The sequence below is a fragment of the Pelophylax lessonae genome (genome assembly GCF_965119305.1).
Source record: "Pelophylax lessonae genome assembly, chromosome: 2".
NCBI lineage: Eukaryota > Metazoa > Chordata > Amphibia > Anura > Ranidae > Pelophylax > Pelophylax lessonae.
Genome location: NC_138769.1, coordinates 467,185,728 through 467,212,693, shown reverse-complemented (window position 1 = coordinate 467,212,693; position 26,966 = coordinate 467,185,728). Strand labels below are relative to the sequence as shown.

The window sequence follows — 26,966 nt, the reverse complement described above, 5'->3', positions numbered from 1 at the left end:
ATTGTTTTTTGTTTAGGGGTTCCTTTACAAAACAATTAAGGGGGAAAAATCTGCCATAGTCCATTATTTTCATAAGGCAAGATGCAGTTGGTGTTTTTTACTTTTTTACTGTTTTAACACCGTTCTATTTATTTTTTTTTTATGTATTCTTTATTTGTAGAAAGTTGTCACAATTACAATAAGCTGAAAAAAAAAATAGAAATAAACATGATACATAGACCTAACCATCCAGGTACAAATTCAGAAAGGGTGCTTTTAGGATACCACCATAAGACTAGGTCTAGAATATTTAACATAGGTACAACATAAACCCATCTTGTACAAAAAGAATAACCCAACAGAATTCAAGAGACTACAGGTAGATAGTTTGTTCATCAATAGGAAATAGAAAGGAAAGGGAGAGGGAAGATGAAAATAATAATGGTCGGGGGGAGGGGGAAAGGAGAGGGTGGAGATAAGAAGGGGGCAGGTGAGGCAGCACCACCAGCAGGAGGAGTAACAAGAGTACAGCTATCGCCTAAAGAAACTATGCATGGCAGACAAATGGGGTTAAAGAATGTATAGGGTTGACGATGAAAGAAGAGTGTAGCAGTGCAGAAGATTATTCCGCCAGATTTTTTTTTTAATTCACCCATACAGGAAAATTCAAGCCAATAGAACCACATTTTAGTAAACCCTTCAGTTGTATCTTTGAGTGTGCTAGTCAGACCTTCCATTTCCCCAATGTCCAACATTTTAAGGATCCATTACCATAGGGTGCACCGAATTCCATAAAGGCAGAATACACGCCCAGGCAGCGTTAATTAGGTGCCTCACCACAGTTTTTTTTTTTTTTTTGTGTAATGTAATTTTTTGTGTAATTGCTAATGTCCTGTCAGTAAATTTTTCCATCCCAAAGAGTACTAAGCGGGCAGGACCAAAATACATGTAACATGCCGCCTCTCTCAGCACCACACCTCCAACACATTTCGGGCACAGAGGGTTAAATACGGTGCAGTAGTGTTGGGGTACCATCTGGTTAAGGCTTTATACCCCAATTCTTGAAGTTTATTGCATATAGATGATTTAAAGGAATCTGCTGGGGTCCAGCATTTGTGGAGGTCATTTGTCTAGATACCTAAGCAGGGGGGTCTGTGAAGATTTTGTGAGGCTTTTCAATCCAGCACTCCTTTTTCATAGGTAGTCAATAGTCTCATAAAGGAAGAGGCCGCTGGCAGGGAGTGCAAGAAAATGAAAGAAGCATTGGAAAATAACCCTGGTTGAAGTTTTACAGTTCGATTTTTAATTGTTCAGTTCCATAAAATCTACCAAGTGCGTTATAAGTGGACCAGTTTGGAGACAGCTCATCTTTTTTTTTTTCTATGGAATTTCTATAGATTCAGGAGAACCATCAGACATGCAGGCAACAACCAACTGCTTACAGTCAAATACCCTTGCTGGATGCAACATACATATGAATGTTCAGCAAGGTGCTTATCTCATTAAGGGGAAAAGGTGATCGTAGTTATCAGAAATTGATCATTCAACCTAAGAATGCTCATTCAATTATTGGATGGTCTGTATTTACAAATAGTGTATATATAGTAAAGCTTTGTATTAAATATATAAACTGCCTCAGTTTCTTCTAGTCATCCAAGTGCCAGTGTTCTATTTGTCAGGAACCCAATTTGACAGTTTTTGTTTTAATTTATTTTTTGTGGTTTTAAGTACTTCAAACAAATGTGGCTCCTAATAGAACTCTAAAGATTAAGTCTCCATTCACACTAGTACGATTTGTCAGGCGACTTGGTCAGCCTGACAAGTCACGCACCGTCGCGTCCCATAGTGTAGTACAGGAACGGTTCTAATAGGAGCGACACAAGTCGCTCCGACTTAGAAAAAGGGTCCTGTACTACTTCGGGGCGACCTGGAGCGACTTGCATAGACATTCATTTTATGAAGTCCGTGCACTTCGTGCCGAAGTCGCGGTGCATGCAAATTCACAGGTCTCCCCCTAAGTCGGATCGCTGTAGTGTGAACCGAGTCTCAAGTTACATTACATTGGTATAATCATCTGTTAGAGCAAATAAAGTATCTGACTTGTTCAGGGAAAGTTGCTTATTGTTTTAGCATATCGACATGTTGGATAGCAGATGTGTGTAGACCCCTTAGTTTCTTTTTATGTGCACATTACCTTGTGTGAATTATAAATATCTAAATACGGACATGGGTTTGAATTCATTTTTGAAGCAACTGGAGTTCTCTGGCTACCTCTTGTTTACAAAGAGACCCTTTCAGAAATTGCCTTTCTTTAGTTAGCTGGAAATTGGTTTCTGGTTGACATGGGTTATTGCCCTTGCGGTGGGTTATTAAATAAGACCCGTTCTTTGACCATAATAGTCTGTGACTGTCAAAATAATGGCCCTTTTTTTTCTCTCTCTCTTCTTTATAGTGTGCTGGAGAAGAAAATTGGGTAGACAATCGCACTATTTATGTTGGTCACAAAGAGCCTCCTCCTGGCACTGAAGCATACATTCCTCAGAGGTATCCAGATAACAGGATAGTCTCCTCAAAGGTAAGATTGTTTACTCCTCTCCATCAAGTCACTTGTGTGGTTACCTGGCTGGCACCTGTAACTAGGGCTGTATTTATCTACAGCTCAACTACTAACTGCTCAGTGCCTTCGTATCTGCTTATCACTCTTGGAGCAGAAGATTGCTTACGTAATATTTCTTCTCTTATTGGATTACATTCTGATGTTAGTTCTGTAATGCTTTTATTGCCAACAGAAAAGAACAAATAAGGTCAATGTCTCCTATTCTTTACACTTTATCTTTCAAATATATAGCAGTTTAAATTTGATTCGACAAACTGTCATGCATTTTAAAATATATCACCTATGTATTGTTATTATTGTTGTTTTGCACGTATTTATACAGCACTGATGTAATCCATGCCGCTTTACACAGTACAATAAACCATCCACACAATTCCCTGACCGAGTGGAGTTTAGTTTCCAATCTAATATCCCTATTGTGGTCATACGATATATCAGTGACGTTGGAGAGCTTGAGAAAGATGCATGTGGGGGCAGAACATTTGTCCATGTACTGTGTTAACATAGTAAACTCCTTCTGCACCTGACACCATTGTACTGAGGACTTGTCTGCAGTCTTGTATGGATACAAGATTATGAACTAATCTTTTCTGTACGCTTTGGTGTTGATTTACTAAAACTGGAGAGTGCAAAATCTGGTACAACTCTGCATAGAAACCAATCAGCTTCCAGGTTTTTTTTTGTGAAAGTTTAAAGTGTTACTAAACCCATAACAGTAAAAATCAGTGGGTATATGCAGTAAAACATCCTCGTTATACCCACTGTGGAACCTAAGGGGTTAATCCTTTGCATTGTGTAAAAGAAAAAAAAAGGCGGTCTTATCCTGTCTTCTCTGATCCTCCCCTTCTTCTACTGTCCTCAATCTCCTGATAAGACAGAGCCTTTGGAGTCACTCTGCTCATGCTCAGCTTGGTGTGTATTGCTAGAGACTTTTTTTATTTTTTAGGAGAGTGCATGTGATCGGCACAGGGCCAATCAGCACTGTCCAGACAGAGGGTCAGGGGTCATGCAGCCTCATAGGACAGTTAGAGTAGAATGGAAACCCCTCCTATAAGCTTTAACCAGACACTGATAGAAGTCACAAGACTGCTATATACTGCTGATGAAACAAGGTATTTAGCAGTTTATATTTACTAAATGAATTGCATCTCCATGTTCTGTGTACTGTGGGAGACCAGATATAGTGAATGCATGGTCCTGGGTTTAGAAACACGACCAAAGATTATTTGTCCCTACTTCTAAGGATCACAGGAGTGCAGTCACTCAGCAGGCTGGGGAAAGATCCCAAATTTACAGTCAGAAACTATCCAGATGCCTGGACCAACAGCTGGCACAGCCTCTTTCCTGTGCTGCTGAGAGACTGAGCCAGCTGCTCCCCTCCCCAGCCCAGTGATCTAGTGAGTGTTGGAGGGGAGAGCAGAGAGCCGATCACTGACAGCCACTGCTCTCTGCTCAGAGCAGAGGGGGAGAACTGAGCAATCGGCAGTCTTTGATCACTCGGTTCTCAGTGCAGAGCTGGCAGGGGACAAATGCAGCATCAGATCAATGCTGCATCCACCTAGATCACCTAGATCAGGGATCAAACTACAGCCCTCCAGCTGTTGTGGAACTACACATCCCATGAGGCATTGTAAAACTCTGACATTCACAGACATGACGGGAATTATAGTGCCTGAACAACTGGAGGGCTGTAGTTTGAAGACCCCTGACCTAGAAGAATATAAGGTTTTTATTGTATACCCCTTACTTCTCTTGCACTTTCTACTTGCACTTTCCAGCTTTTTGGGATTCTATACTTTGTTCTCTACACACATGTTGAAATATTACAGTAACCCAAAACCTCAAATAATTACATTTATTTTCACCATTATGTGATGTACTGTACATTGCATAGAAGCATAATGGGGTTGAATTATTAAAGGCAAGTAGACAGTGCAGTTGCACTCCTTTTAACCAGAGCTTAGTGAAGGAGGTGAAATTCTGCTGATTTCCATCATCCAATCATGTGCAAGCAAACATTTTTTTTTTTCATTTTCCTTGCAATTGATTGGGTATTCTTACCCAATTAAAGCTTCACCACATTCACTAAGCTCTGGGGAAAATTAATGCAACTACACTTGCAAAGTGCACAGTCTGTGTGCCTTTGGTAAATCAATCCCTTAGGGTTCTTGCACACGGTACTGATGTATGAACGTCTGATTTACCTGGTAGAAAGTTCCTGTGCAAAAAAAGGTAAGTATTGTCCGTATAGTAAAGAGGAAAGGATTGCCCCTACTCCCGATCAGCCCAGGTGAATAAATAAGGAACAGTGGCCTTAAAGTGGAGTTCCACCCATTTTTAATAACTTGGATTACATCAGGGGTGGGGAACCTTTTTTCTGCCAAGGGCCATTTGGGTATTTATAAAATCATTCAGGGGCCGTACAAAATTATCAACTTAAAAATATGCCTGTTACATTTGGTCAAACATTTAATTAACTCACCCCTAATGTGATGGCTGCAACTGCTTCTCTTTAGTGAGGTGTGTGATGTTAGCTGGTATTGATGATATTGCTACTCGCAACTGGTTTTCCAGGTTTGAGTCGGTCAGTCTGGAGCGCAGTCGACTCTTTGTGGTGGTAAGTTTTGAAAAGAACTGCTGGCGGGGACTGCTGGTGGGTATAGCTGGCTGGTACTGCTGGCTCAGGCTGGTACTGCTGGCTTGTACTGAGCTGTGGGTACTGCTGGCTGGTACTGCTGTGGGTACTGCTGGCTCAGGCTGGTACTGCTGTGGGTACTGCTGACTCAGGCTGGTACTGTGCTGTAGGTACTGCTGTGAGTACTGCTGGCTGGTACTGCTGTGGGTATTGCTCGCTGGTACTGTTGTGGGTACTGCTGGCTCTGGCTGGTACTGCTGTGAGTACTGCTGGCTCTGGCTGGTACTGCTGGTTGTGGCTGGTATTGCTGTGGATACTGCTGGTTCTGGCTGGTACTGCTGGCTCTGGCTAGTACTGCTGGTTCTGGCTGGTACTGCTGGCTTTGGCTGGTACTGCTGTGAGTACTGCTGGTTCTGGCTGGTACTGCCGGCTCTGGCTGGTACTGCAGGCTCTGGCTGGTACTGCTGTAAGTACTGCTGGCTCTGGCTGGTACTGCTGTGAGCACTGCTGGCTCTGGCTGGTACCGCTGTGGCTACTGCTTGTTCTGGCTGGTACCGCTGTGGGTACTGCTGGTTCTAGCTGGTACTGCTGTGGGTACTGCTGGCTCTGGCTGGTATTGCTGGCTCTGGCTGGTACTGCTGTGTGTGCTGCTGGCGGGAAATGCATGCTAGCAGCGGCGCCGCGCTGGAGGAAGAGGCAATGTTTCCTGTATTGGTCACAGGTAGATTGCATTTGATATCACTCCGCCTGTGACTCACTCAAACTGTCAGAACAGAGCTGGAACTATACAGGAAGCATCGGCTCTGTTCTGACAGATCAGCTGAGAGACCGACTCGCCTACACGGGGGGCCGGACCAAATGACTTTGAGGGCCGCATACGGCCCCCGGGCCATAGGTTCCCCACCCCTGGATTACATAGATGTATGTAATCCCCTTTAAAACTACTTTTACCAATGGAAACTTTTTTTTTTTTTTTTTGCTAGGAAATACCTTATTTAGTGAGCTCAGTGAGGATATAATGCTTTCAGTCCTTGCTCACTGAGAGGAGGCGGGGCGGAGGCGGGGCAGAGCACGGCCTCAATCCAATACATACAGTACAGCTCAGGGCACCAGTGTAATAATGCGAGATTTCATTCCATGAGATACATCCCAGCAGCCCTTGTGAATCGCCGAATTACGTAATCGCCGATCGGCGGCCGGACCCGGAAGTGAGGAGAGGATGAATAAAGAAGAAAATAAAGCAAAAAAAAAGTTTCCATTGGTAAAAGTAGTTTTAAAGGGGATTACATACATCTAAAGTTACTAAAATGGGTGGAACTCCACTTTAACCTAACCATCACCAAACCGCACACTCTAATGCATTTCATGCCGCCCACCAGGGCTTAGTCATAGTCATATTGTCCGTATAGTGCATGCATTACAAACGAATATATACACACATACTTGCGTAAAAATTCTTCTCACTCCCAGAATACCAAATATTCACATGATATAATCTATTATTTAAGGGGGGAGGAGTGATCTTCTTGCGTATGGCGGAAAAATACTGACCAGCAACACTTTTTTTTTTTTTTTAATAATCCAGTTTATTGATATTTACAGGCCTATTAAAAGTAATGGGCTGTGTTGAGATCTGTAAAAAAAAAAAAAAGAACGACTAAAAAACTGGCATTTTTTTGGGACCCATGTGCAAGAGCTCTTAGAAAGAAGTGAGTAAATATCACTCTAAGACAGTTGACCCCTCTTCTTCTTCCTGTGACAACTATAACATTTTGGATTTCTGATCACCGTTTGTCTCAGTGACAATGATCATAAGGACAGATATACAGTGTGTGTACCTCCTGTGTGACAACAGTCAAAACAGAAGTTCCAACCCTTCCCCATTTATCCCCAATTATGGAAAGGTATTGGCTTTAGATCTACTTTAAATTAGATGAGTATTTGGTTCTATTAGCAAAGCTGGTGGTGATGATACTAATGTTGTTGTTACTGCTTTATATAGCACCAGCATCTTCCTCTTCACTGTGCAAAGTGATGTAATTGATCTTCAGATAGACATTATAATAAAAGGCAAAAAATAAAGCACTAGACTCTCTCAAAGACGCTGGGTCCATTTAACCTGAAAGCATCCAACAAAAATTGAACTAAAAGTCCTGTGTGTATAGAAAGCTGAACTTTAGGCAGATAAAAAACAAAAATAAATACTGCTCTGGAATCATTAATACATAATTTAAAATGTACAGAAAAGAAACAGTGGTCGTGGGACTTTGTGAGGTAAGTCACTTGCTGATCGAAGATTGTATAAAGTCACAGAATAATAATTAATCATTTATTGGATATTACATGATTGACACAATGATAAGGAATCCAGATAAAATTTGGACATACATAAATAGAGGACTTGACATGAAGTAGATAAATGCCATACATAAATACATTTAATATTATAATAATGAATAAATACATATATTAAAAAAATCATAAAAATATATATCATAAAGTCAGCCTCCAAATGGTATGTCTTCATATCTATGAGCTCTATGCATTTCGCGGCTCTCCATCCACTCATCAGGAGCTTAATTAAAAATTATATCTGTAAATATAGACTCATATTAGAATACACAACATCTCATAAATAGGAGAGGAATATAACAAATTGCTCCAAAAATATTAATAAACATAAAATCTGACTACTTGCATATCTGTAACTAAAGTATCCAATAACTGAGGGGAGAAGAGACCACCCCAAAAGCAAACCTAATTTAAAATGTATATAGGCTCTAACAATAAGTGTCTCTTTAAAGGAGATGTACGTACAGCCAAAGCACATTTGGCAGTACGTACATCTCCTATGGATCACAGTTTGTTCTGCACTACTGTGACCCGTTTTCAGCAGAGAGTAGGTTGAAGTCCACTCTCTGCTGATGTCACAGAAGTCAGTCCAGGCACTGCATCATCATGACAATGGAAGTCGGGATCCACCAGATCCTTGGACCGACACCTGGCTCAGGCTCTGTGAGCGGCTGAGAGCCTGAGCCGGCCTCTCCACCCCCTCCACAGCCCAACACTCCAGTGAGCAAGGAGAAGGAAAGAGCATAGAGCTGCTGACTGACAGCAGCTTTCTGCTCAGGGAGCTGTTAGAACCGAGTGATCTGTGGTGTTCGATCGCTCGGTTCTCAGTGCAGAGGCGCCGGGGGACAGATGCAGCATCGGACCGATGCTGCATCCACCTAGGTAAGTATAACACTGGAAAAAAATTTAAAGCCATACTTTTCATTTAATTGTTCTCTATTGGTCTGTTAACCACTTGACCTCCAGAGGGTTTTACTCCATAGGTGTGAGGAGGGGGTGTACCAGGTGTGCCTGGGCACACTCTAATCACCCTGTGTGGTTCCAATTCCCCCTACTTGCCCCCCCCCCCCACCGCAATGCTGCTGGCTTCTCTCCCCCCAGCTGCTGCGAGGAATGTTTCATGATGTGAAAGTGGGTGAAGGGGCTAATCAATATGACATTAACCAGCCCCTTCTTTTTCTAAATGAACACACTCACAAACTGTATTTACTATGCTTCCGTTTGTTAACGAGCAGAGAGCTGCTCAGCACAGAGCACTTCCCATTCATTCATTGTCCAGTGCAGCTGAGCCTGCAGAGAAAGGCGTGTATGTTTTAACTTTGAGGTGCACATCCTAATGCAAGAGGCTGTGCACACCTATGTTTTTTACCTCCTTTTATGACTAGGCTATACTTTGCGGTTCAGCACTGCACAACTTAACTGTCAATTGCGCGGTGATGCAACAAACATTAGAGCTTTCTTTTGGTGGTATTTTATCACCACAGGGTTTTTTATTTTTTATTAAATAAATGAAAAAAACAAAAAATATTTTCTACTTTCTGTTATAAAACCTATCCCAAAAAAAAAAAAAACGAAATTCTTCATTAATTTAGGCCAAAATGTATTCTGCTACATGTCTATGGTTAAAAAAAAAAGAAATCCCAATAAGTGTTTGTATGAACATTTTATAGCATCTATACAATATAGTAAAAAAAATATATGTATGTATGTATATATGTATATATATATATATATATATATATATATATATATATATATATATATATATATATATATACTGTTACTGGTACCGTGATAGGGTGGTGGGCAATCTGGCACAAACAGACACTATCTGGGAGGGTTGTTAACTGAAATTGATGTTGCTAGTGATACTAATACATATATCAGTGATAAAACTGTACACTGATAATGTACTAAGGACACTGGCTGGGAAGTGTTAACATCCAAGGGCAATCAAGGGGTTCATTGTATGCCTAAAAAATGTGTAATGTGTGCTGCTTTTACTAACAGATCTGGCTGTTTTTTTTTTCCCTGGGAGAAGAAACGCCCAGCCCAGATTGCGGATGCTGTGTACAGAGCCCTGTGTGCATGTACTCATAGGACTCTGTGCTGTGATTGGCTACAGCCAGCCAGAACATGCTGAATGATGTACATGTACATCATCCAGCCTGCCCATGCCACCCTTCTGCAGTAAATGTACTGTGGCTGGGAAGCAAGTGGCTAAATGCACCATTGAAAGTGTTTTATTATCTTAGGTGTATGTGATTGTATCTCCTTTTTCACAATGTACATGATTTGTGATCAGCTACTATGAGCCTTTGGGCCAATTCTGTTGACTTTCCATAAATATATCTTTAAAAAAAAATAAAAAAATAAAGTGTTTTATTATATCTGTGCAACAAATGTAAAAATTGGTTGTTTATCCATCAAACACTTCTTGTGCTGCTTGCCTCTCAACTGTTTTCAGTAAGCATTGTTCCCTGCTATCTCTGTGGACTACTGTATATAAAAAAAAGAAACAGTTAAGCCCCGTACACATGAGTAGAAATTTGGCTGGAAAATTTCGTCCGACGACCTATCTGCCGATTTTCGGCTTCTTAGTATGGTGCTTCTGACAACCGACTCCGACTTTTCGGCCAAAAAAATCCTGGTGTGCAGGCTATAAAATTTTTGTCGACCGTCAAAACATGTCCGATTTTCGTCTCATTAGTACAGATTTCGATGGGAACAAATCTTATGAGCAAGACTAGGCATGCTCAGAGATGAAATAACACAAAGAAAGCAATCCAACACATGACATCACTTCTGAAGTAGAATTCTGTCGTGCGGGAAAATTTGTGTGCAGTCTAGAGCACATTCCAACCAACAGACACCACTCCGGACAAAAGATGGCCGACCGGTCGGCGGAAATTCGTTGCGTGTGTACGAGGCTTTAGACTCGATGGACTACGTCCAGTCTTTTTTTCTGCCATCACCTTTCTATGTTTCTGTACTCAGTCACTGCTCTCTGCTTGGAGCAAACCAAGAACTGAGCGATTAGTGGTCAAGTAATGCTCAGTTCTCGGTCTTAAGCCCCGTACACACGTACCGATCGTCGGCATACAAACGTTCGTCTTTTCTCCCCGGGATGTCGGTGTCTGTTGAAAAGTGCAAAGACTGCCCAAGAATTTTGTCCGCTGACTACAGCCGACTGCAGAAGTGATGTCATGTGATGGTTAACTTTCCCTGTGTTTTTTCTTTTCTGAGCATGCCCAGTCTTGCAAATCTGCGGTCTGTCGGCAGAATTCTGTACTGACTGGCGAACAATCGTCCGTTCTGGTGTCGGCATACAAACATTTTCATGTTTGCAAGAAAGACTCTTGTCCGCAGAATGTGCGCAGACAGCTGTCGGAGGCACCATACTAACAAGCGTACAATCGGCAGATCTTTCGTCCGCCGACGTTTGTATGACGACGATCGGTACGTGTGTACGGGGCTTTAGAGCCAACCTAGGACAGCCGCAGCATCACACTGATGCTGCAGCAAGGAAGTGAGTATGCTTGTTTTTTTTTTTTTTATATACACCCCAAACTTCTTTAACTGGAGATATTTTTTGTTAGATAACCATGAACGAACATTGCAAAAAAACAGCTTTCTAGAGCGTGCCAAACATTATTTTCACAAGTATAGAAAACAGAATGTTGAATGCGATTTGTATTTTGAGCCATGCTCAGATTTGGTAGAAATGGGAGGATGGACCTTGATGTTCCTTTGTATTCCTCTATAAAAGGATTTGTATTCATATGTATTATATTGTACCTGTTCATTTATTTTGTAAGGCCTTTTAAATCTTACATGTCATTTCTAGTCTTTGTAATTAGTGCAAATATTGATTAGGAAGGAGTTGTCCAGTGATTCCCTAATGAGATGTTACACATTGTCTTAATTTCAGCTAATGAAAGCGGGCACAGCTGCACATTCAGCTGATTGTTGTGCTGCTATTAAATACTGTAGCCATGCATAGGTAATAAGAAAATCACTGTGTTCTGCTGTTATTATTATTTTATTTAGTCCCTGTTGCATGGAAATGTTTATTGCATTAAACAATTATATTATCGTTGGAAAAATAGAATTTGCATTATAATTAATTTGTAACCAAGAAGTTTCAGCCAGATAATTTCCAAAGTTATGATCAACGTAGTTATGACTTAATGAAATACCGAGCCTTGATTTGGAAGCCGTACAGCTGTATGGTACACGATGCATCATGTCTATCATCATCAAGTAAATTTGGAGGTTATTATTTGCTAATGGAATGATAACAGTGCAGGGTTAATCTAGTTACCAGGCAAGACTGACTAGGGCATGAATCAAAGCAGAAAACAAATGCACAAAATTGTACTTTATAATATAACCTAATCATGGGAACATGGACTACATATAAGTTGAAGATGAACTCCAGACTGATATAAATGCAGCTTAGACTTTTTACAATTTTTTATTTTAAATGAATAATGCAGCTGTTGTTGCAATACTCACCTTGCCTCTGGCACTGTCCCCTACATATTAACCTTGGTGCCCCTAGCCACTGTACATGTTCTGGGATGAATGAGGGCCAGCATTAGCCAACCCAGGCGGTCCCAGACATGCCTCCTTGGGGGTGCATAACAATACCGGCCCGGGCACACAGTTCAATACTGCAGAGAGTGGCACACACATAATGTGTCACTGTTCTCTGCATAATAAAAATGGCTATCTCCAGAAAAAAAAGGGTAGAGGAACAGGTCATGTGACCTAGTCAGATGAATACTAGAAAAAATTTATATAGAGTGATTTTACAGAAAGTGGGTATGTGGGGGTCTTTTAAAATGACAAGATTGTGCTTTGAATGTATCCTTAAGTGAATTCTTTCCAGACCTTTTAGGAATTCTTTTAGCTTTGAAATATTTAAGGAGGCCCAGTCACCAACTTAAAAATGCAGGTAAAAGCACAGAAAACTTTCAGTGTTTTTTTTTTTTTTTTTCATCGCAGTGTTTTTCCTTTCCATAAATTTCTTTTTTATATCCACTTGAAGTGTGCTTGCTAGGAAAATATGACTCCAGAATAGCCAACTCCCCAATACCCCCTCCCTCCTTGCACTTCATTGACCCTATTATAAACTGCCATTGGGCAGAAAAAAAACAGGCATTCAGTAGGTGGCAGGATCACTTTCTGAACACTTGACAGCGGCTGTGCCCTGAAAAGCGATCCACAGTGGATCCTAGCCTTGGCATTAAAGGGATTGTAAAGGCAGAAGGTTTTTCTATGCATTCAGATAAAAACTTCTGTGTGCAGCAGCCCCCCTCTGCCCCCCTCAGCCCCCCCCAATACTTACCTGAGCCCATCTTTATCCAGCGATGTTGCAGAAGTTTCTCAGCTGCCTGGGACTCCCCTCTTCATTGGCTGAGACAGCAGCGTGACATGTTTGGTTCCCCCTGCTGTCAATCAATGTCAGTCAGCCAATCAGGAGAGAGAGCGGGAGGGGCCAGGTCGCGGCTCCTGTCTGAAAGGACACAGGGAGCTTGGACTCGGGTCAGGTGACCCCACAGCAAGCTGCTTGCAGTGGGGGCACTCAACAGGAGGGAGGGGCCAGGAGCACAGAAGAGGGACCCGAGAAGAGGAGGATCCAGGCTGCTCTGTGCAAAACCAACTGCACAGAGCAGGTAAGTGTGACATGTTTGTTATTTAAAAAAAAAATAAAAAAATAGAGACTTTAGTATCAATTTAAGGTCTAAATTATAAACAGACCTTTTATCTAGTTTCTTGAAACTTACTTAAAAATGTTTTGCTTTAGAAATACAAATGTAATTTAGGGTACTCCTGTCCTGTACTGTGCTAGTAGACTGTATCTCTCTTAACACACAAGGGAGGACTGGAATGGGAGCAGGCATTTGGGGGTCAGTACATATTAAAATGTTCACCCTCAGTGGAGATACTCCCCCATTCTCTACTTCCCTAAGATTGAGGTTGTGCCTGTAAGGGAATCTGATCTCAGCTATGTGCTGTGTGGGGAGGAGGAGATCTGTTAAGTGCCCTGTGTCTAGTGCGGGGATAAGGTCACATAAACATAACACAACACTACCGCACCTGTGTGAAAAGTATTGTGTGGTGCCATGGTATTATTCATGGCAGGCATCGAAGGGCAGTTATGAGGCTTTAACCTCTTAGCGCCGACAGTACCACAAATATGCGGGCTCTCGGCCAGTGGGCCTTGACACGAGAGGACGCATATCTGCGTACACCTTCACGCTCCCGGCACAGTTACTAGCGCCTAACGCAAAGCAAGTAGCGATCAGGAGCTTTACAATCATGTGACCATTGTGACAGCCAATCATGGCGGTCACATGATCATAATGGTGTGTCCAAAGTGTGGTGATAAATAATGTATACTCAAACTGGTCTGGAGTGGTAAGTGGGGTCCCCCAAGGCTCAGTCCTGGGCCCAATTTTGTTCAATTTATTCATCAATAACCTAGAGGACGGAATCAGTGGCTCAATCTTCGTTTTCGTGGATGACCCAAAAATAGGCAGGGCAATAACGTCTCATCGAGATATAGAAATCTTACAGAATGACCTGAACAAAATAACAGAGTGGGCAACTACATGGCAAATGAGGTTTATTGTAGAGAAGTATTGCACTTGGGGGCTAAAAACGTAAATGCAAGTTATGCTCTGGGGGGGGGGACCTCTGGGGGAACCCAGGATGGAGAAGGATCTGGGGGTTCTAGTAGAAGATAGACTAAGTAATAGCATGCAATGTCAAGCTGCAGCTTCCAAAGCCGGCAGAATATTAGCATGCATAAGGAAGGGGATATATTCCAGAGATAAAGCTATAATCCTACCCCTTTATAAAACCATGGTGCGGCCACATCTGGAGTATTCTGTCCAGTTCTGGTCGCCAATCCTCAGAAGGGATGTGCTGAAACTGGAGAGAGTCTAAAGAAGAACAACTAAACTAATTAGGGGATTGGAGGACCTTAATTATGAGGAGCGATTACAAGCGCCTAATTTATCCTCCTTGGAGAGGAGACGCCTGAGAAGGGACATGATAGTGATTTACAAATACCTCAATGGCGATCCCAGCATAGGTAAAAAAAATAGTCTCAAGGAGTGCAAGAGGGCACGTGGCCACACAATGAGATTAGAGGAGAGGCGGTTTAACCTTAAGCTGCGTAAGGGGTTCTTCACTGTAAGGGCAGTGAGAATGAGGAACTCTCTTCCACAATTGGTGGTACTTTTAAAAGACTCTTGGACGTGCGTCTCACAGATCACAACATTCAGAGTTATGGGAAATGATCAGGCCTCTGACACACACACACACACACACACACACACTTGTACAGGTTGAACTGGATGGACTGTTGTCTTTTTTCAACCTCAACTACTATGTAACTATGTATAAACCCCGCTCTGCCTCCGAGCCTCAGAAACCCCTAAAGGGCCAGGAGGTGCCAGCGTTAAAAATGCTGAATAAATGGCGCAGGAGCATAGGATATTTGACGCTTGTTTGATTACCTGCCCCTGTCCCCTCCTACGGCTGCTCATCTCCTGGCAGCAGGAATTGTGGGTAGGGGCAGGTAATGAATCCGTGCACAATCCAATCAGAGAACAATCCTGTGTCACCTGTTGTATGAAGGAGTGCTGTTCTGACAGGAGGGGGAGAGCACAACACAGCCTGCACCTCCTCCTGGCTCTTTCCTCTCTTCCACTGTCACTTCTACTATCTGGACATCACTGCCCACTTTAGGAGTTAACTGCGCCAGGCTTCCACCCCCCGTCCTGGCCCTGAGTGTAGTCATTTGGGGGAGAGGAGCTCAGGCCAGGTAAAACATCCATGGGAGGGGCCCTCTGGGGTACAACTGAATTCTGGGGGTGGGCGTAGCCCTCCTCAGTACTCCCCTGCCATGCATTACACACTTGCTTTGGCTATGAATGTAAAAAAAAAAAAAATGTGGTAACTCAGATGATCAGTTGTGATTGATCTGGTGCGTTTAGTATACTTAAACGAAATGTCTGATTGTTTGTTATGAATTATAGTCTATTTAAGCTGTTTATAAATAAATGTATGTGTGGTTGCCCTCACTGATTCACAATAGCTTACCACATTAATCTGCTTTAGTACACTTGTCAGAAATTGCTCCATTATCCATTATATGCTATGCCATCTCTGCACTGTCAGCTTCAACCCATACCTAGGAGATGAATAAGAGTCTTTTTAAAAGGATGTCGATTACAATAGAACTATTCAAAATGGGAGAGGAGTATCACAGCTTTCCCAGGCATTGTGCTCAAGCATCAGATGAGATGGCACCAGGAAAGGTTTCATTTATCAGGAGAAATCATGTAAAAGATTGTATTATTGTTCGTTTTTTTCAGAATTTAACAAGTCATAGGAATTGAAAACTATTACACAACCTTGAATGGTAGAAGTTAATACATCAGTTTGCCTCATTCAATAATAAAGAACAGCAAATGTGTACATGCAATGTGAATCTAACTAGTCATCTTGCACATCTAATCACAAGGTTGCTGATCATTCCTGAATCTCCTGGTTTTCTGTAGGAAGTTATGCCATGTGTCCCTGTGGTTTTGACAGTTGGCAATCACTGTCAACGATGCACCTCTGATAATGTAATCAGGCCTCCCATACCCTATGCCGCTCCGCCCTTCATTCAGCTGTCACTTGAAGCTTTCACTTTGATTAAACTCTAGGCAGAGAAGCAACAGGTAGAGCTAAGCAGACAGGACCATTGTAGAGGAAAATGGTCACATTGGCAGCAGAAGCTGGCTTCAAATTAAACAGAAATTCAGATCATTAAAGAAGAATGGGGTAGGCTTAAGGCTCGGGTCACACTGCCGTGACCTACAGTGTGACTTTGCCAGACTTGATGCAAATTGAAGCAACTTCAGGGAATGCATTTGTAATCTTTTTTGTAACGTCGGATCCAAATCATATCAATTAAGATGAGGATCCGACTTTGAGGCGACTTCCATTAAAGTCAATGTGCACAAGTCGGATAGAAGTTGCCTTGAAGTAGTTTCTGCATATAGAACAATTTCGTAGAAGAGGAGGTCAGGATCCCATACATTTTTGAGATGTCCCGTGTGCTTATCATATGACCCACACAAATACTCCATCGAGGTAGATGTAGCATACATACGTTTTCAGGTACAGTCACCCCTCCAAACAATAGAGCAAAGAAAGGTAAAGTGATGTGTTAGAAGCTAACTCTTGTATTTCAACTAAGGCAAAGAAATTAGAAAATGAAGGTTAAAAACTACTATCTTGCTGGCAGCTGTTAGAGAAACAAATCTTGGAATGGCCTAGAAATGAAAATTAAAGGCAATAACTTATGTTGATTTTCTGTATACAAAACGTTTCCTGCTCCTTTACTGAATAATCCTATCCTCAATTTGGCAGGGGGAGACTATTTTTATGCCTTCACCGATTATTTTGTGTGCCTGCTTCTGAGCTGCTGACAATGATGATAGGGCATATTTAAAAAGCAGTGGCTATAAAAAGAAATTGTATTCAAGTATGCATGCCTAAAGTGATTGTAAATTGTTGATTTTTTTAAAAATTTTAAATAACAAACATGTCTTACTTACCTGCTCTGTGCAATGGTTTTGCACAGAGCAGCCCGATCCTTCTCTTCTAGGGTGCCCCGCCAGTGCTCCTGGCAACTTCCCCGGCAAAATGCCCTCCATACCAAGCCGCTTGCAATGGGGGCACTCATACAGGCTCACTCCCGAGCTGACTGTGTGTGTCCATAGACACATAGAGAGCAGCTCTGCCTCACCCCCGCTCCATCCTCCATGGCTGTGATTGATAATTATGTCTGAGCCCGTGAATAGGGAGAGAGCCTAGGGAGCTGCTGATCTCATGCACAATGCTGGATTGGGATCAGGCTCAGGTAAGTTGCTAGGGGGGAGAAGGAGGGGGGGGGGGCGCAGTGAAGCATTTTAACTTTAATGCAGAAAATGCTTTAGGGTAAAAAAAAAAAAATTGGCCTTTAGAACAACTTTAGTGCAAAATTGCTCTCCTCAATTTCCTATTTATACTGCTGTGATCTCACTTCGTACATTTGTTGTTCTTGGTCCTAGTGTATGTAGGAATATAGACACCCTCTCTTGCTTACTCCTGAAATGGACTAGTGACTATGGGATTTGTAGTGTGCATAGAGCAGTGCACATGACCACAACTAACATCCACTGCTTATTACAAACAGGGAAAAAGGAAATGTTCAGGAGCTCACAGAGGGCATTACAAGGAAACAGAAAAACACATGTAGCACCCTCCTAGTTTAGGTGCTAGAATGTAAATAGTTGGACTAGAGTAATTTTCTCTTCCAGAATATTCCCTAAAAAATAAAATTCAAACCAAAATATTGGCCAGCATGTGTCGAGTGAATTTTTTTGTGCAAAAAAAAATATATAAAACGACACAAATAATTAAATGTCCAAAATAAACATGTGTCCAGTGAAGGAAAATATTCTGTGCCCAGTGCTCTCTTCTAAATAAATGGTGTCAAACCGTGCTTCCTCATGCAATCTGTTGTGATCCACACCCCACCTGTTAATGCACTTACCAGATGACGTGGACCCCTTAGCAGTACTGCATGTGGGTCGGTAAAACTTAAAACTGGTTAGTGTTTGGCACTTCTTAAGATTCTTCTTTGATGGTCACACAGGGCAGGAGAGATATTGGAATTTTTTACTGGTCCCCCAATGGTCATCACTCAGGGCAAAGAAAAACAGAGAAACTCTATAGTGAAATACGTTCAGCAATTTAATAGGTAAAAGTAGAGTAGCTACTGTCAGCCGGAATTTGCGTTGATGCGTTTCGCCCCTCCCAGTGGGCGTTATCACAGACGAGGGGCGAAACGCGTTGACGCAATTTCCGGCTGACATTAGCGCCAGCAACGTCCCTTCCGAGTGGAATGCAAGCAGTAAGGTGCACACCGCAGCGTTCTCACACGATTCGGATGTTGGACTACTCAGTACTTGCCTGATGTCTGTCATTATTGGGATATGCGAATACATGCCTGATGCACTGTAAGTGTTACTCTACTTTTACCTAATAAATTTCTGGCTGAACTGAAGGGGAGCCATGCCTGAGAGGATCGGTTTGTGACTCCTATGAGTACAGACCAAAGATCTTGGGGTCTGTTCTCCTAGGGTACCCCCTTGTGCTAGTACAGTCAGCCTAGGTTCCAAGTAAAGAGATCACTGGCTTGTAAGCCAAAGAGCTTTGTCTACCTGTCCTTTTTTTATTTTCTAATCCATTTTTTTAATCCATATTTATTGATATAAAAGAGAAAGGCATTTGAACATTACATGGACAGAATGGTCAGCATTAATCGTACAATTATAAAAATACAGAATACAATGTTCAAGCTGTGCTAGCAAGGTGCAAAACACAAAGAGAAACCAAACCACAAAGGGAAAATTAAAGTAGAACAACACGAGCCTATAGTGCAGTAATCTATGCACAATGCCATTTCTTTCTGTTTTTCTGAAGTAATAACAAATTGGCTCTGAACCAAATTAACTTAATGAACATCAGAGGTGGGTGGGGTATTCCAGGTTCTTTAGCAAAAAAAAAACAGACTATATTCACCCACAGATTTGTAAGAGTCTATCTATTACTAGTTTGTGTAGAAGAAAGACCAGGAGAATTCAGCCAGCTTACAAGAGTAAAATTACTTAACGCATTTTCGATGGCGATAAGCCTGTTGCTCCCTTAGTAGAAGAGAGTTAACATATTCAACCTATTTCTTTCTAGAGGGTATCATAGGCGGTATGCAAAACCTGGCTATCAGCTTCCTAGACAAGTATAGCAGTCTTGTTATCATAGTGTATATGCCCAGTGGATACTTTTCCTCATCCAAGGCTCCAAGCAAATACACCAGGGGGTTAAGAGGAATAGGCACTTGGGTGAGCATGGAAATAATTTGCAAGACCCCGTTCCAATACCTTGTAGGTTTTGGGCATTGCCACAGCATATGTATAAAATTGCCTCTATGTACATTGCATGTGGGGCATAGAGTGTATCTCTCCTCCCCCAATCAAACAACATAGCAGGTGCGTGAAAAGCTCTATGGAGAATAAATAGCTGCGAGAGCTTGTGGGAGGCAGATAGGGAAGTTACAGCGATTGCTTCCAGAGCCATGTCCTATTGATCACCATCAATTTCTCCAATATCCATCGCCCAACGAGCTCTGCATTTCAGTCTAGTATGGTCTTAGATAGAGGATAGTAGTTCCATATAAGCATGAGAGATTAAACCTTTGGGGGTATTTCAATGTAAAATCTCAGTCACTAGGGCTGAATTAGATGTAGCCAAATTAATGGTTCACTGTTGTATCTGCAACACGTGTCTAAACTGAAGGTATTGGTAAAATTGCCTAGGAGATAGTGAAAACTCATTGCACAAGTGGTCATGTGCCTTCAGGGTGGTGCTCCTAAAGACCTCATGAAAGAACCAAATACCCTTTTGCTGCCAAGTTGAGAAACCTGTTAATTTACAAAGCTCAGAAAAATTAGGATTATGCCATATCGGGGTAAAATCCACTCCGTAACATGGAGTGCCTCCTTCATGGCCTTCCAAACCTTTTGAAGAAGAGCTGCTGTAGGGAAGGAAAAGGGGAAGCTCAGTAGATCCATCTCCAAGTGAGAGCTGGCAGGCAAGCTAGGGTTAGATGAGCTTACCAGTCTAGCTATAGGGTCCTCTGTGTCAAACTGACCTCAGCCAGCAAATTGCTGCATCTGGGATGCCATAAAATATGTCTTGGGGTGTGGGACTACCAGGGCCCCCTCTATCCTTGTCATACTGCAGGGTGGTTAAGCTAATATGGTTCTTTTTCCTTCTCCAAATAAGATCCCCGAATTGAGAGTCTAAGAGGGCGTGTTTAAACCACTTATTAGAGATCCACATAGGGGAGTTGTGAAGATGTAGGAACGTTGCGGTGCCCAGATCATCTTTACTAAATTTTCGTGGCCCACTACTGACAGGGGGAGCTTACACCAACTTAGGTTTTTTCATTTTTGCCTATCCAGCAATGTGCTAAGATTTATTTGGAGGTAGTGTTAGGGCTCAGGAGAGACAACCATGCCCAGGCATTTAAAGGAGTTAGCAACAGCAATTTGGTCTGTACAGGCCGGGAGGGGTGCTCCTAGCGGGTCGAGGGGCATACGGATGGATTTAGACCAATTTATAGTAAAACTGGAGAATTCACCAAATTTGTTGATAGTTGTAATCAGAGTCTGCAAGAAGCCCTACCTGTCCTTCATTACTCATTATTTCTGCACTGCTATACAGTAAAAGTCTGCCATCTGCCCCCAGCAAGGGACTCCACCTGCTATTCAATTCTAGATCAGCTAGAGTCCTCAAATTGTGAATAGTTTTTGTTCTGTAGTATCCTACTACAAATCCCCTACCCCATCCAAGTTCTTCCAAAATAAAACTATAAAACACCCCTAGACTGGTCTTTTTGCCAGTGAATAAGTAGAGACTATCTGTGTAATACTCAAGTGGCTCCTACGGGTGTAGCGCTGCACAAAGTAATAAACAAATTCATGTGTTTGGATTGTTTTTGGAGAAAAAGGGACATATTTTAGTGCCATTTTAATCAAACTTTCTTCAAACAGTCACTGCAGTGATTGACTCACCACCAGAAAAGGTTTGGTGAAGGTCACCTTCATTTGCTTTTTATATTTTCCCCAATGTGTGATGTTTGAGATGAGCAAACTGCATTATTTTACCAAGACAAATAAAAATACATCAGTGACTTTCCCAGAGGATTACTATATTGTTTCAAGCACAGATTTAATTATAGTGATTTATCGCAGCAATTTGTGAAACATTAGGCAAGGTCTTGTTTTTACAGACTAGTGCATGTACAACTATATGCTTCTGACTGCAGGATATCAAAAATGTCACCTATTAAAGTGGATCTGAAGTCAAAAAATTTGTGTTACTAAACCCAGGAGCTTGCATTCACTATATCTGGTCTCCCACAGTACACAGAACATGGAAATGCAATAGTTTTAGCAAATATAAACTGCTAAATACCTTTTTTCGTCATCAGTATATAGCAGCCTTTTGACTTCTATCAGTGTCTGGTTAAAGCTTGTAGGAGTTTTCGTTCTGCTCTGACCTATGAGGCTGCAGGACCCCTGACCCTCTGTCTGGACAGTGCCGACTGGCCCTGTGCTGATCACATGCACTCTCCCAAGAAAAGAAAAAAAAAACTCACCAGCAATACACACCTAACTGAGCATGTTCAGCTTGTCCCCTAGCCTCTGTTCTATCAGGAGATGGTTTGGGGACAGTGGAAGAAGGGGAGGAACAGAGAAGACAGGATCAAACAGCCTTTTTACACTATGCAGAGGATTAACCCCTTAGGTTCCACAGGGAGTATAATAAGCATGCTTTACTCCATATACACACTGATTTTACTGTTATGAGTTTAGTAACACTTTAGGATTTGCTACTCCATAAGGATTGTCCTGAAATGACTATTGTAAGTACTCTATGTGCACAGTTGGGCACAAATTACGCAAGTGAGCATTTTGACCAAATCATCTTTTTTATGCATATCGTCCAACTCCAAGCTGTATAAACGTGAATGCCTTTTAGATTCAAGCATATCAGGTGATGTGTAATAAGGGAGGGTGTGGCCTAAGGTGATCAACCCCCTATATCAAGGTGTGCCTAATTATTAGGCAGCTGCTTTTCCTCTGGCAAAATGGACCAAAATAGAGATTTAACTGATTTTGAAAAGTAGAAAATTGTAAAAAGTCTTTCAGAGGGATGCAGCACTCTTGAAATTACTGAGATATTAGGGAGTGATCACAGAACCATCAAACATTTTATTGCAAATAATAAACAGGGTCGCAAGAAATGTGTTGAGAACAAAAAAGCAAACTAACTGCCAAGGATTTGAAAAGAATCTAATGTGAAGCTACCAGGAATTTATTATCCTCCAGTGCTGTCAAATTCCAGAAGTGCAACCTACCTGGAGTGTCCAGAAGTACAAGATGTTTAGTGCTCATGGTCAGGGTAAGGAAGGCTGCAACCTACCTGGAGTGTCCAGAAGTACAAGATGTTTAGTGCTCATGGTCAGGGTAAGGAAGGCTGCAACCTACCTGGAGTGTCCGGAAGTACAAGGTGTTCAGTGCTCATGGTCAGGGTAAGAAAGGCTGCAACCTACCTGGATTGCTCAGAAGTACAAGGTGTTCAGTGCTCATGGTCAGGGTAAGGAAGGCTGCAACCTACCTGGAGTGTCTAGAAGTACAAGGTGTTCAGTGCTAATGGCCAAGGTAAGGAAGGTTGAAACCCAACCACCACTGAACAAGACATCAGTAATGGGCACAAAACTCCACTTCGACTCAGATGCCAGCAAGGTGGAGGTGGGGAACTAGTATGGGCTGGTTTTATTAAAGATGAGCTAGTTGAACCTATATATGCAGGACAATGCTCCATCACATGCACCAAAGTACTTCACTGCCTTAAAGTGGTTCTAAAGGCAGAAGGTTTTTCTTATCTTAATGCATTCTGTACATTAAGATAAAAAGCCGTCTGTGTGCATCAGCCCCCCTCAGCACCCCTAATACTTACCTGAACCCATCTCAATTCACCTATGTTGAAGGAGTGTCTCGGCTGCCCAAGACTTTCACCCTATTTGGCTGAGACGGCAGTCCGGCACCATTGGCTCCCACTGCTCTCAATCAAACTTAGTGAGGCAATGAGGAGAGAGAGGGGCGGGCTGGGCTGGTGCTCCATCACTGAATGGACACTCGCAGCTAAATCTCGGTTTGTGTGCCCCCATAGCAAGCTGCTTGCTGTGAGGGCATTCAACAGGAGGGAGGGGCCAGGAGCGCTGGCGAGGGATCCGAGAAGAGGATCCAGGCTGCCCTGTGCAAAACCAACTGTACAGAGGAGGCAAGTATAACATGTTTGTTATTTTTAACAAAAAAAACACAAGACTTTAGTACCACTTTAAAGATGAAGGAATAAAGACATGACCCCCTTCCTCATCTGACCTAAGCCCTATTAAGCACTTGTGGGCCCTTCTTAAATGGGAGATTTTGAAACTTTGATTACACTACGTAGTGACTCTGCCCAATATTAGGCAGTGTGGTCGCTTTGAGCACATTATGGCACTTTAATGTTATGTTCACAGTGTGTGTTCATTATTTGGATTTTGTTTATATGCGAATCTTGCACAGCTATATTATTAATTTTATATGACCCCTTTGATTACCCCCGGTATTAACCCCTTCCTTGGCAGTGTCATTTATACAGTAACAGTGCATATTATTTAGCACTGATTACTGTATTAGTGTCACTGGTCCCCAAAAAGTGTAAAAAATGTGAGTTAGGGGTCCGATCTGTCCGCCGCAATATCGCAGTCCCACTAAAAATCCCTGATCGCCGCCATTACTAATAAAAAAATAAATAAATAAAAAGTCCAAAAATCTATCCCGTAGTTTGTAAACGCTTTACCTTTTGTGCAAACCAATTAAAATACGCTTTTTGGGATTTATTTTTACCAAAAATATGTAGCAGAATACAAATTGGCCTAAACTGATAAAAAAATGTAAAATTTTTGTTATTGGGAATGTTTTATAGCAGAAATTTAAAAAATTAAAAAAAAAAGTAAAAAATATGGCGTTTTTATCAAAATTGTAGCTATTTTTTTGTTTATAGCGCAAAATCTAAAAACTGCAGGGGTGATCAAATACCACTAAAAGAAAGCTCGATTTGTGGGGAAAAAAGGACATCAATTGTATTTGGGTACAGTGTCGCATGATCGCGCAATTTTCCGTTAAAGTAACGCAGTGCCGAATCGCAAAAAATGACCTGCTCAATAAGAGGGTAAAAGTGGTTAAATGCCATGGACTACCTGAGTATTGTTATTGACCATGTCCATCCCTTTATGACTACAGTGTACCCATCGTCTGATGGCCACTTCCAGCAGGATAATGCACCATTGGTTTCTTGAACATGACAGTGAGTTCACTGGATTCCAATGGCCTCCACAGTCACCAGATCTCAATCCAATAAAGCACCTTTAGAATGTGGTGGAACGGGAGATTTGCATTCGACAAATCTGCAGCAACTGCGTGATGCTATCATGTCACTATGGAGCAAAATCTCTGAGGAATGTTTGCAACACCTTGTTGAATCTACTGTATGCAGGAAGAATTAAGGCAGTTGCCTGAAGGCAAAAGGGGGTCCAACCCGGTACTAGCAAGGGTTACATAATAAAGTGGTCGGTGTGTGTATAAGTCTAGTATTGTTAACATTGCAGTGGCAAAATGAACTGTACATACCTGCCACGAAAAATAATATTTGGCCTGTTGCAAATAAATGCCATTTGGAAATCCCCATCTATAACCATTGATAATTTACAAAAAAAATTAAATTAGGATATCTTTCAATCGCATCATGGCAACAGACTACAATCTGACTTCCAAGAATCTTCTACCCAATACTAATTTAATTGGCTCATTTCCTATCCCACAGCACTATATAGCAAGCCCAAGGTCAAATTATTTGCAGTCTGATGTATGAAATATGACATCACTGACATCTCTTCTATGTGATTATGTAATTTGAAGACCCTTCTAATACATGAATACATCTAAAGTTTAACCTGCTGTGTATAGTGAATAGTGAGGTTTACTGCACTGCAATGAAGTAATTGAACAGAATACGACCATGTCAAAGACTGGTATGATGCAATACAAGACTTCTAGATACAGTATATACAAGTCAATAAAGTATGGTTTTCAACCAAGCATTCACTGGTGGTGAGTCAACCATTTCCTATGGGTAAGGTTCACATCTATGCGGTTCCTGCGGGTTTTTTTAGAAAGGGTCTGAGACTTCTTTCCCCGCAGTGTTTTGCATTTTTGGTTCAATAGACCAGTGTTTCTCAACCTTTTTTCAGTTAAGGCACCTTTTAAAAATGATGGACAGTCCCAAGGCACCCTTTAAAAATTATGGACAGTCTTGAGGCACCCAATTCTAAAATGTAAAAACTATTCTATTAGTTTTGCATAACACAGCAACATCCACATAGGTAGAAAACCCAACGTTAGAGGTGATTTATTCTTCCATAGCAAATACACTTTTTAAAACTGCTACTGACTAGTATTCCAATGTTTCTCTTCTCCCTCAATTTTTCTCCATCACCTAGCTAAGGTGCCCTCAAGAAGTTTGTAATGGCGCCCAATGAAACCTGTGGCTTTGTGTAACTAAAAGGCAGCTTTATCCACAAGCCAGCTTTTATATAATTTTGGGGCAATTTTTAGGCATTTTTCCAAGGCACACCTACAGAAACCTCAAGGCACCCTAGGGTGCCTGGGCACCCTGGTTGAAAAAGGCTGCAATAGATTTCAGTTGGCCTGCATCCAAAGCGCAAGTGCTGCGAGTGTCCTGCATTGCTGACGCATTTTGCAGCTTGCGTTTTTGACCATGCTTCACTGCAAACACCTCCCACTTCAAACAGACTTCCCACACTGCCCTACAAAATTATTGTTTTGGCCAAAATAAAAACGCATGAAAGATGCAGGTACAAAAATGCAACACGCACCGCAAAACGCATATGGAAAACGGACCAACTGCATAGGTGTGAACCCAGCCTTACTGTTGTCTTTCTATCATCTTGAACCAGTCTGCCCATTCTCCTCTGACCTCTGACATCAACAAGGCATTTTTGTCCACACAACTGCCGCTCACTGGATATTTTCATTTTTTCGAACCATTCTCTGTAAACCCTAGAGATGGTTGTGCATGAAAATCCCATTAGGTCACCAGTTTTTGAAATACTCAGACCAGCCCATTTGGCACCAACAACCATGCCACGTATAAAGTCACTCAAATCCCCTTTTTATCCCTTTCTGATGCTCAGTTTGAACTTCAGAAAGTCATCTTCACCGCATCTAAATGCCTAAATGCATTGAGTTGCTGCCATGTGATTGGCTGATAAGCAATTTGTGTTGCCAAGCAATTGAACAGGTGTACCTACCGTAATAAAGTGGCCGTGAGTGTGTTTTAAAGTTGGATTCTTACTTTATCTTCTTTTATTTATATTTCATATGTATATAATGTCCCTAGGTATTTCCGTTTTAGGATTGTATAACAAATAATGTCTGGGTTGAGATAAAGTCCAGTATACTGGTTATTACTTGTTGGCAAATAATCAACTGAATGACTAAATACTTGAGTGGTGACAGTAATCTATTTCTGGGAAACAAAGGATGTGAATGTTTAGTTTGCTCTTCAGTCACATTCTAGCAGTGCATTGATATCTGCATGATACATACTGTTACTATGTACAGCTATTTCTGTTAC

The 26,966-nt window shown here is 41.7% G+C and overlaps 1 protein-coding gene across 4 annotated transcripts in view; it reads left to right on the top strand.

Moving 5' to 3' along the window:
• ATP11A (ATPase phospholipid transporting 11A) overlaps nt 1–26,966 on the top strand; it is a 302,717-nt gene that overhangs the window by 144,515 nt on the left and 131,236 nt on the right. For all 4 annotated transcript variants that reach the window (XM_082245175.1, XM_082245178.1, XM_082245177.1 and 1 more), the window contains exon 2: nt 2,432–2,554. In XM_082245175.1, coding sequence (XP_082101301.1) covers nt 2,432–2,554 — 123 coding nt within the window. The remainder of the gene's footprint in view (nt 1–2,431; nt 2,555–26,966) is intronic.